At 39.3% G+C, this 12,310-nt stretch overlaps 1 protein-coding gene across 8 annotated transcripts in view; it reads right to left on the bottom strand.

Annotated features, from left to right (window-relative positions):
- TEX10 (testis expressed 10) overlaps positions 1-12,310 on the bottom strand; it is a 130,409-nt gene that overhangs the window by 69,369 nt on the left and 48,730 nt on the right. For all 8 annotated transcript variants that reach the window (XR_012157406.2, XM_078851651.1, XM_073332519.2 and 5 more), the window contains one exon: positions 8,491-8,668. Coding sequence is in view for 7 of the 8 variants with exons in the window: in XM_078851651.1 (XP_078707777.1) it covers positions 8,491-8,668 (178 nt within the window). In the remaining variant the exon portion in view is untranslated. The remainder of the gene's footprint in view (positions 1-8,490; positions 8,669-12,310) is intronic.

Below are 12,310 nucleotides of genomic sequence, written 5' to 3'. Positions count from 1 at the left end.
TTGTCATGAGACACCTCCACCTTCCCTTTAGTCTTCCAAATTTGCACTCCACCATCATTCTGCAACTACACAGTGTTTAAAAAGTTTCATAAACCAGGGAAGCAGAAAATAAGCTGGGTTTCCCAAAATGTCAGGAGGAATCACACCATCATTAGTGTGCTTAGTCATCTTGGGAGCAAAATAATTTTTTCCCATTGCATAAAACAGATGTGAATTTCTAAATAACCTGGCATCATAGAGCTTTCCAGACTACCCCCATACTAATATTGATTAATTTTTCCACAGCGGTCAACCTGGCCTTGCAGCTTGATGAAGAAACACCCTTTCTGCTGATGAATTCTGAAGCTAGTTTAGGAGGCAAAGAATAGCTATCTGGGTCCCAACAGTGACCCCACTACAATTTGGAAACCCCAACCATGCAAATCGATCAATAATCTCCCATGTATTGCCAAGCTTTCTGAGTCTGACCCAGGCCTGCAGCACACTCCTCCATGACAACAGCCCTGACAAAAACAACAAGTAGTCTGGTGGCACCTTAAAGACTAACAAACTTATTTGGGCATAAGCTTTCGTGCGTAAAACACCACTTGTTTTACACAAGAAAGCTTATGCCCAAATAAAACTGTTAGTCTTTAAGGTGCCACCAAGACTCCTTGTTGTTTTTGTGGATATAGACTAACACGGCTACCCCCGATACTTGACAGCCCTGACAGTTTCTCTACTAATACACCAAATTGGTTACCTACTAACTAGCAACAATGGGGACTGGCAAGCTTCCAGATGGTGATGACACATGCTCTCCACCATCTGAGGGGAATTCTCACGTGGGTGTTCCACCGCTTTGGGGTGAGCTCTGGTCAGATCTCTAGGAAAGTAACCTGAAATTCTGCAGCCACTACAGGTTATCCCAGTTATACATGACTATCCTGTTCCACCAGTTGAATCCAGTTGGCTGAGCCCACAAACAGTGCTCCACCGAGAGAAACACTCCAGTAAAATGTCATGCGGAAGTATCTACTTGATTTCATCCTCCTCTAGCAGTATTTCTACATCATCGTGGATGTCCCTCAAGTCAACCAGCACCATCTGGCTATGTTGACTGCCACTACCTATGGAGCAGCCTGACAAGGAAATGACTATCAAGATTGCAGCATTCTGGCAAAAGTTTGCAAAAAGTTGCAAAAAAAAAAAAATCTGGTGAATTATAAGACAACTGGAGAAGAATCATGTGGGTTTTTCTTTAGTTTGATCCCAAATTCCAGAATTGCAGTGGGTTCCAATAGGTATCCCATAATGCAAAGACCTAAGTGGTAGGACACTGCACCATGGGATACCTGCCCCAGAATATTGTGCAGTTATTTTTTAAAAGCAGAGATCTGTGTGGATGCAATATTACATGAAAGTAGCTTAATCCAGCATGAACAAAACCATATGGATGGACTTTTTCAGGATAGTTATACCTGTATAGATAAAACAGAGACACTGAAAACTTTCCCATGCTGACAAGCTCTTAAACTGGTTTTGTCAATGCCTGTGTGGACATTTATTTTGGCTTAAGAGTGGTTTATTTCAGTTTATCTTAGACCAATTCCTAACTGACTTAGGCCAAACCAAAACAGGACTGCTTTAAACTTCAGTAAGAGTATCCCCGTTTGCATCAGTTTAACCAAACTGTTTTAAAATCATACAGTTCGTGGCTTTAGGACAGCACATTAGATAAACACTGCTCACATCTTTCCCACCAGATTGGAGGGATGGGGGAGAGGAGAGGAAAGGAGTAAAGGGAGGTCATGGAGGTGGCATTAGAAAATGCTGGAACTCTAAACAGGATGCCATCCTTGAACACTGCTCTTGTCTTGCCCTTGTCCTCATATGTAGGTATTCAACTAGTATGGGTCTGGTAAGTTTTTCAAGCCCTGATCATAAATATTGAGGGAAAGATGGTGTTTCCGCCCCCATAGGCTGTAATATACAGGTAAAGGGCTAGAATTTTTTTTTATTTTTAATCAACTCTTTTGGAGGATCACGTATTTTGGAAGTGTAGGTATGGCAAACTGCAACTAATATCTAGAGGAATTAAAGGGGATTTGGAGAAAAAAATATTCCTACTTTAAATGAAACAACAGTTTGGCCTCAGCATTGTTAAAAGTAAGCTTTCACCTGCTACTAATTTTCTTTGTGGTTGCAAAGGCTGTTTGAACACAAAAAGAAACTGCTTATATACATGAACTCCTCACTTAACAGTGTAGTTATGTTCCTGAAAAATGCAACTTTAAGTGAAACGATATTAAACAAATCCAATTTTCCCATAAGATTTAATGTAAATGCGGGGGGTTAGGTTCCAAGTAAATTTGTTTAGGGAAGACAAAAGGCATTATATACTGTACTGTGGGTGGGAAGTGCCCTGGCTTACGCCGCACAGACACAGCCCGCTGCAGGCAAAGACGCTAGGAAGCACCTTCGCAGCAGCAGCAGCTTACCTGGAGAAGAACAGGCACCAACTTTGCTGGGGGATGCTCCAGGCCCGCCTCTTCCCGTCCCTGCTCCATTGCAGGCCCACGTCTTCCCACCACCACTCCACCTCCTCTCCGGAGCACGCTGCATCCCCGCTCCTTCCCCTCCCCCAGAAAGTCCTAAGCACCGCCAAACAGCTGACCCATGTGAAGTAGAAAAAGTATTATCCCCATTTTAAAAATGAGGAAATGGAGGCAGAGGTTACAATGGAAAATACTTTCCAAATCTAATTACAGCTGTTTCTACTGTTGGCTTTAAAGCCTTACTCTATTATCAGAGGTTCAGCTAATATATTTCTCCCATCCCTGGAGAGAATTTCTCCCCACCTATATATATATATCCATTTGCTGGAGTTGCCAGTACAGTTCCATAGTTAAGGTTCAATTGAGATTTGAACTTAAAGCAGGGATTCAACCACTTTGTTATGTGCGAAGAATATAGCATACTCTCCTCAAAATTACAGCATTTGCTCTTCTGAATTAATGTTCTGAGAATTTACAAGTAAACCCATTAATTTGGGAGATAAAGAATCTATTTAAAATGAATTGTAAGAAATTAAGCACAACGTAAATGTTTTGAGTCAAATGATCTCAGCCCAGGCATTATCAATTCACACAAAAACTAGCAGAGAGCTGGATCTTGTAGATTTGGTGCAATCAGTAGATTCAGAAAAAAAATTTTTTTTAGGAACAATGGGAATTTTATCTATTACGTTTCTTAAATAAAAGTTTTTCTATCAAAGGTGAAATAATGTTCTCCTTCAGAGAAACTCAAACACGCTCTACCATCTTTCATTGTTCTGAGTGGGACGGAGGCCAGGCTGCCCTTAGTAAAGCGATCCATCCATTTGTTCCACTTGCTGCTCCTTTCGAACACCTAACAGCACAGGGGAACTACTATTTTCCAGAAAGGCAGGTTGACTCTATGAGGGGGGAAAAAAATTGAAACTTTCTAATGTCTTTAAAAATCAGTTCCAATTAACAGTAGATCACAAACACTAATGTACATTAATTATAATTTTGTGTGTACTCTGTCACTCTGGTGCTGAGGTAAGGTTGTTTGGGTGCCTTAACTGTGGATTTGCATACCATAACCTATTTGATTTTTAAAAGTTTAATATCTATACCTCTTAAATTCCTGGGTTTATAATGCTTATTTTGGGGATAATTACAACGTCCCTGTCATATTTTTACCCTAAATTAGTAGTCTGTCTAGAAAAGTATCCTGTTTCTGACAGCATAATACCCTAAATTTTTATCCAGAATATTTACTTTCAATATTAACGCCAATTTAATATAGGCTTTGTCTGAGAATATACACCCGTGTGTTTCTGGGAATATATACACATATACTCACATATACAGGTAACGTGGTTTTCAGTGTAGGGATAACTAAAAGGAAAGACCCTTTTAAGACAGGAAAAACAATCATCAAATATAACAACGAGTCAACGGTGCTGCTGAATAGGATCTATTTGAAGTATCTGACAGACAGGCAGGTGGTTTGGACTAAGAGAAACTTGTACATGAAAAAGTATTCTCCACAAAACAGAATTTGAATAGAAGTAAAACAGTGCCATCTAGAGACAATCCAACAGCTACAGCATATTGAAGAATCTGGAGGATTGATTTATATAAACTTGTATAGGCAAAACACATGTATTCTGTGGCTACAGAACATGCAGCAGAACCAAGTTCTTGTTACCAAACTGTGCAGCCGTCTGTTTTAAAGTTTTGGAATTTTTAAACTTACATTTTTAGCCCTTTTGATTGTGAAAGAAAACTTTCCAAATACAAGGAGTACTTGTGGCATCTTAGAGACTAACCAATTTATTTGAGCATAAGCTTTTGTGAGCTACAGCTCACTTCATCGGATGCATACTGTGGAAAGTACAGAAGATCTTTTTATACACACAAACCATGAAAAAATGGGTGTTTACCACTACAAAAGGTTTTCTTTTCCCCCCACACCCCACTTTCCTGCTGGTAATAGCTTATCTAAAGTGATCACTCTCCTTACAATGTCTATGATAATCAAGTTGGGCCATTTCCAGCACAAATCCAGGGTTTAACAAAAACGTCGGGGGGGGGGGGGGGGGGGAAAAACAAGGGAAAATAGGTTACCTTGTATAATGACTTAGCCACTCCCAGTCTCTATTCAAGCCTAAATTAATTGTATCCAATTTGCAAATGAATTCCAATTCAACACTCTCTCGCTGGAGTCTGGTTTTGAAGTTTTTCTGTTGTAATATCGCAACTTTCATGTCTGTAATCGCGTGACCAGAGAGATTGAAGTGTTCTATGACTGGTTTATGAATGTTATAATTCTTGACATCTGATTTTCCAAATACAAAGGCCCACCATACATATATATTAGGAAACTGACTACTGAAAACAGAGGTCAGCAATGGGCCTTTCAGAACAGATACTGAAAAAGGTTTAATTGGTAACATACATAGGGACAAGAACATTTTAATTTTCGCTCAGTCATGTTTTCTGTTGCAAAGTTGAAAATGACTTGTTTCAATCGACACCAGCAGTTGCGTGATTTTCAAAAATGGTTCCAGAGGGAACAACTATTGCAGATATCAGTTTTCAGCCATGATTTTTCCTTATGTAGATGGGAATGTAGGAACTGCCTTATTAGATCAAAACAATGGTTCGCCTAGAATACTATCCTGTTTCTAAGAGCGAACAACACCAAATGATTCAAAGGAAAGTGCCAGAAACGCTGCAACAGGCAATTATAGAGTAACCTGCCCACAAGACAAGTTTCTTAGGGCTAGTCTGCACAAGACATTATACAGATATGATCATACTGGTATACTTAAGCCGCCATAGTTATATTGGTGTAACTCCCTGTGGACACTCATTCTGCAATTAGTGTCTTTTTCCAGTTCAGTTTAAACTGCTTCTGAAGTATTAACTAAACCGAGAAAAGGCATTCTTATTCTGGAATGAGAGTGCCCTCACAGGGAGTTACACTGGTTTAATTCATATTTTACCCTTTTACTAGTGTAACTTCCCATGTAGACAAGCCCCTCCGTCCATTAGAGGTTGGTTTATGCCCTGAAACAGGAGTTAATATGCCTTCTAAAAAAAAAATTATTAAATCTCTATTACTGTAACTTTGAATGTTCTCATTATTCATAAGTGCCCAATTATTTTCAAATCTTGGTAAGCTACTCATCTCAATGGGGCCTGACTGTAAACTAGTGCAGTGTTTTATTTCTGGCTGCCTCTACCCAATCGGCATTCTTTTTTTTTTTTCCCTCTTAAAACTCCCCAGCAAGGGGGCAGTAAGGGTGAGATTTCTGGGGTAGTCCGGATGCTGATATTTTAACCACCATCTTGTCTAACTCTATTCAGAGTAGATCTATGCAACGAACTGGTAAAATGTCTGTCGACAGCAGATTTCTCACTGCTGCTACCATCCATGGAGCTCTACTGGTAGTAGCAACTATCAGAAATTTTAATAAAAAAAAAAAAAAAAAAATCTAGTTGTAGACAAGGCCCCGAGTCCACAGACAGACTGAAACAACAAGATGTGCATAGTCACAGTCACCTCAGTGGGGTGTTGATTCCAACATACTAACAACAATTTAAATGGCAATTTTGTTAACTTGCTCACTGCTAGTCATTTTAAGCAGAAATATCCTATTTAATGTTCTTATTCATAATTGCTGTTTGAAGTAGGAAAAACTGGAGTGGAGAGCAGTGGGTCAAGTTGATTGCTGTCACGGATCACTAGGGTAGAAGACTAGGAGTTCAAAGCCCGCCCCTTCTGGCCCCCACCCCCACAAATTCAAAATCACTCTTTGCCTCTGCTTGCAAAGAGGAAGGGCAGATGAGATGCATTACTTCTCCACTGCCAAAAGTCTTAACTACCTCCTGGGTGCCAAAAATCTTAACTACCTCCCACGCCTTCTGAGGTGCCAAAAGAACCAACTGTCCCCTACCCAGCTGCCAAAATCTCCAGCTTCCTGACAACTTCCAGAATGCAGTAATGCGTTTAATACAAAAATCTGCCGCACTCTTAAAAATTGAGACAGCATAACGTAAATTTTATTTAATATCAGAATAAACACCACAAGGAAAACTGTCCCCATTGCATTAATCATTTTTGCATTTATTTCAAAATTGAAAGGATGTATTGAAATTGAGGCCGCCACTGAACTCTAGTATATGGCCATGGGCTTTGCCACAGAATTTTATTTCTAACTTGCCACAAACTACACAGGGCCTTAATCTTATAGTTTAAGACATGATAACATGGTATGTACAATTTTTATTGGCATCATTTTGTGCATTGGTTGCATTATTCACTAGTGGTGAATCCATAAACACGTTGTGCAGATTTTCCTAAACTAGTACCAATAAAATTTTTATACCACACCCCACCATTATGCACTGTGTTATGCGCCATACACTTTGCTGGAAAACTATTTCTTAAGTTTTAGAACGTTTTGAAAAATTGTGTGACTTTTTCAATCCTCTCCTCGAGCTTATTTATCTGGCGTCCAACCGTAGAGGGAGACAAATTTAAGTTTAAAGATACCTTCTTTACAGATCCACAGCATTGGTGCTACCCCCCCTAGTTTCGGGATAGTCTCTTGGAGAAACTCTTCAGTGTGCCACACACCCAAGGGTCTCACTCTTCCTTTAAGGTAGGCCACACGGCCTCACCACCTCACCAAGCATTTGCAGTGACACTCAAACAGCATTGTCAAAACAGTAGGGTTTATTAGTCAACTGAAACACAGCACAGACAGTCCTTAGGTTAGCATAGAAAACTAAAGGTTAAAGCACAGACCATTCTAGTTAGCCCCGAGCCCAGCCAAGCTGTAGGGAACCCCATGGTTCCAGCTTTGTCTGTCTCTCCATCTGACCTCCTCAGTCAGATCCCAAGCGATAGCCCCAGCTCCTTCCAGCAGCCAACTCTTCTCCCCCGCCCCAGACACACACCCCTCTCTAGTCCTTTGTTCTCCAGCTGAAGGATGTTTGCTCAGTTTCCTGCTGAAAAATGAGGAAATCCATCTCCCTCTGGGTCCTTGGTTGCTAGACTCAGTGTCCTAGTGATTGGATTTGCCATTACCACCTCAGCCAGTCCTTTTCCAATGACCCACTCAAGCTCAGACAACTAGGCAACATTAGTACCTATGTCTCTGAGCCTGCCCTGAGAGCAAACAGTCATTTTCCACCCAGGAGAAAATGTAGCCTACAGGGGAAACTGAGGCACACATAGGCAATAGAAAAATATTACCTAAAATTTGTCACACCTAGAAGGAACCCTTCTTACAAAAAGATACACTTTAAAATATCAATGGGTGAAATACATGGCCCCATTAATATTCCTATCGACTTTAGTGGGCCCAGGATTTCATCCAATGACTTTCAAGCTGGATTTCTGAGGATCTTCCAAGGCAAGGAGCAATTATTAACAAGAGATTAATTATTAATAAGCCATCTGTCTGGCCAGTATCATTAGGCTATTTACCACAGCAACCAAGGTAGACATTCATCTTAAGAAGGAGTTTGAAGAAGGGCAGGATATGACGACACTGATTACTGAGAGTTTCACCGTAAATGAGAGCATGTTAATGTGCCTATTGGGAAAACGAACAAAATGAAAATGGAAGCTGCCATCTCTGGCAGAGCAAAGGGGGCAGATCATAACACACAGAGATAAGAGACTGGAAAAATTAAGGGGGAACCTGTGGAGGGACTTGATCAAAGAGAAGAACTGAGAATGTGATTTTGACAAGACCATCAAGTTCCCATTTCTGGCTCTGCAGGGTCATGTGATATCTGACCTTACTTGCTAAATTGCTATAATGTTTATAAACAATTACAAATTAGTAGTGTAATTATGACATGGTGAACGAAAACTCACTGCATAAAATAACTTGATATTAAAGAAAAATAATGCTAAGTTAAAAAAAACCCAAAAGCATAGTTAAATAGATGGACATTTTACCTCACATGCAGTATCCCAATGAGGGTGGCAGCTAGATCTGAAGACATTCTTCCCATAATGCAGCAGCGACTTAGAGAAGAAAGTAAGTCAGTTGGTAAACATGGTAGAAAGTATACAAGCTGCACTAAGCGTTGCTGTGACTCTGCTGGAAGAAGAACCAGAGTGCCATCTAGTGGATCTAAATTTTAAAAAAGGTACACAAAAAAAACTGAATTAAACACTATCATGCTTGAAAAGATTTTCCCCCTAATATTGCATAAGACACTGAAGACTGATTAATCTACCAAAGCCCAACTTGTCCCTTCAATTCTAGGACCCATAGTAAATGGATGGCCACTGGGGACTGTTTTCACAAATGTAAGAGCAAATCAATCAAGAAGTTTGTCTGTAAGGACAAAGTAGCAGAGAAATCAAGGAGGGGTAAAGAAATCAGGAAGGCCACTGGGGCTCCTACGTCGCTGTAAGTATAAGAAGTTAAAAGTATTAACAATACCAAGCATTTACAATACATTTTTCATCTTCAAAGCATTTTACAATATCAGTTAAGTAAAATATCCATATGAATTTTCGTTGTTGCTTCAATGTCCGTTTCTGTATGGCTCTTTCTATTTGGGTTTTGGTAACCACTTGCTTTTAGATTATCCATGTTTGGATAAGTGTAATCCACTATAAAAAAACTCCCATTCAAGCACATGTATAGAAAAAGTGATAAACAAAGCAGCCAGACTATCTGCAGACTCAGGGAAACAACTTAAAGATTCCATTATTTTAGAAAGTGAAAGGTTAGATACTTCTTTACAGTTCCAGTATTGCTAAGCCCAAGCATTCAAAGATCATGAGTCAGTCCAAAAATTAATTAAGAGATTGGTTTAAAAATCTTGAGATTGTTTAAAAATATTAGATTTAGAGTTCTTTTTAGACGTCTTATGGTTCTTGAGTGTATAGTGTATGATTGGGTCACATTTTCAGACTTTTCTCTGCAACAGTGAAGTATAGAAACTTAATTTTAAAATGAAAACAGATTCTTACAATATCACTTGACTAAGAGTTGGAGCTTTACAAAAAAACAGTAAATATTGCAAGACTAAGGATAAAAACTCGTGAATTGGCAACACTGCAGTAAGAAATACTTTCTTCAGGAAATTCCAATGCTGCAGAATAATGGAATAGACAGAGAAATTATTATTAAAACAACAGTAACAAAAATACTTTATATAGGACTTTTCAACCTGATAGACCTCAAAATATTTAACCAACTTTTATATAAAACACAGGAATTCCTTTCAACCACAAGCAAAATGCAGCCTGGGATGGAACAGAGGAGCTGTTTAACAGCATACAGCAACACTTATTATTCATATTGCAGTAGCAACTAGTAGCCCCAGTCATGAACCAGGGGGCCTAAGTATGCTAAGTACTGTATCAGTGGTTCTCAACTTAGTTACCATGGTGGGCTGGTGGGCTTCATCCAATACTACCTGTATGGACCTGAGAACGTCACATGCGCCGCAGACATGTGCTAATTGAGCCGCAAGTTGAGAACTGCACTGTACAAATATAATGAAAAGATGATCCCTGACCCAAAGATTAATCATTTTAGTACACGACATTTTGCACCTTGAAGTCTTTAAACCATGATTTGAGGACTTCAGTAGCTCAGACATTGGTGAGAGGTTTACTGCAGAAGTGGGTGGGTGAGATTCTGTGGCCTGCATTGTGCAGGAGGTCAGACTAGATCATAATGGTCCCTTCTGACCTTAATGTCTATGAGTCTAAGAGAAGAAAAATACTGCATCCAAGCAAAGCAGGGAAGAACGTAATTTCTTGAAATTTCAGGGAAAATCTGCGTAAGAAGAATATAATTATCCAAACTGGAATTTGGCCAATATAGAAGGGCTAACTTCCCCACTCTTGCAACAAATACCGTTCTATAAAAGTCTTATCCAAAGTATAACACCTCTACGAATGAGGACTGTCAAGAGACTAAAAAACTTAATCGTGTGACTAAAAAAATTATCCGCGCAATTAAACACACAGTTAATAATATCAGATACTATGAATGGCAATATACCAAAACCTGTTGGAGAACACTTCAATCTCCCTGGACACACAATAGCAGATTTAAAGGTAGCCATCCTGCAGCAAAAAATCTTCAGGACCAGACTTCAAACAGAAACTGCTGATCTTCAGTTCATTTGCAAATTTGACACCATCAGCTCAGGATTAAACGAAGACCGTGAATGGCTAGCCAACTACAAAAGCAGTTTCTCCTCCCTTGGTGTTCACACCTCAACTGCTAGAAGAGGGCCTCATCCTCCCTGATTAAACTAACCTCGTTATCCCTAGCCTGATTCTTGCTTGCATAGTTATACCTGCCTCTGGAAATTTCCACTACATGCATCTGACGAAGTGAGTATTCACCCACAAAAGCCTATGCTCCAATACATCTGTTAGTCTATAAGGTGCCACAGGACTCTTTGCCACTGTTGTTAATAGAACACCATTTTTCTAAATATTTTTGGATGTCTTCTACATTTTCAAATATATTGATTTCAATTACAACACAGAATACAAAGTGTACAGTGCTCACTTTATATTTATTTATTACAAATATTTGCACTGTAAAAACCAAAATACTATTTTTCAATTCAATTCATACAAGTACTGTAGTGCAATCTCTTTATCATGAAAGTTGAACTTACAAATGTAAAATTATGTACAAAAAAACTGCATTCAAAAATAAAACAATGTAAAACTTTAGAGCCTACAAGTCCACTCAGTCCTACTTCTTGTTCAGCCAATCACTCAAACATGTTTGTTTACATTTACAGGAGATAATGCTGCATGCTTCTTGTTTACAATATAACCTGAAAATGAGAACAGGCGTTCGCATGGTACTGTTGTAGCCAGTGTTGCAAGATATTTACATGCCAGATGCGCTAAAGATTCCTATGTCCCTTCATGCTTCAACCACCGTTCCAGAGGACGTGCTTCCATGCCAATGACAGGTTCTGCTCAATAATGATCCAAAGCAGTGCGGACTGACATGTTCATTTTCATCATTTGAGTCAGATGCCACCAGCAGAAGGTAGATTTTTTTTTTTTTTTTTTTTGTGGTGGTGGTTCAGGTTCTGTAGTTTCCACATCGGAGTGTTGCTCTTTTAAGACTTCTGAAAGCATGTGTCACACCTTGTCCCTCTCAGATATTGGAGGGCCCTTCAGATTCTTAAACCTTGGGTAACGTGCTGTAGCTATCTTTAGAAACCTTCTTAGTGTTTTGTCAAATCTGCAGAGAAAGCGTTCTTAAAAAGAACATTGTGCTGGGTCATCATCCCAGACTGCTATAACATGAAATATATGGCAGAATGCAGGTAAACAGAGCAGACATACAATTCTCCCCCAAGGAGTTCAGTCACAAATGTAATTAATGCATTATTTTTTTTAACGAGCGTCAACAGCATGGAAGCATGTCATCTGGAATGGTGGCCGAAGCATGAAGGGGCATACAAATTTTAGCACATCTAGCATGTAAATACCTTGCAATGCCAGCTACGAAAGTGCTATGCAAACTCCTGTTCTCACTTTCAGGTGACACTGTAAATTAGAAGTGGGAAGCATTATCTCCCGTAAATGCAAACAAACTTGTTTGTCTTTGCAACTGGCTGAACATGAAGTAGGACTAAGTGGACTTGTAGGCTCTAAAGTTTTACATTGTTTTGTTTTTTAAGTGTAGTTATGTAACAAAAAAAATCTACTTTTGTAAACTGCACTTTCATGATAAAGGATTGCACGACAATACTTGTATGAGGTGAACTGAAAA

This window comes from Lepidochelys kempii, chromosome 2, assembly GCF_965140285.1.
Source record: "Lepidochelys kempii isolate rLepKem1 chromosome 2, rLepKem1.hap1, whole genome shotgun sequence".
Taxonomy (NCBI): Eukaryota; Metazoa; Chordata; order Testudines; family Cheloniidae; genus Lepidochelys; species Lepidochelys kempii.
The sequence above is the reverse complement of the archived record's forward strand: the minus strand, read 5'-3'. Positions and strand labels throughout refer to the sequence as shown.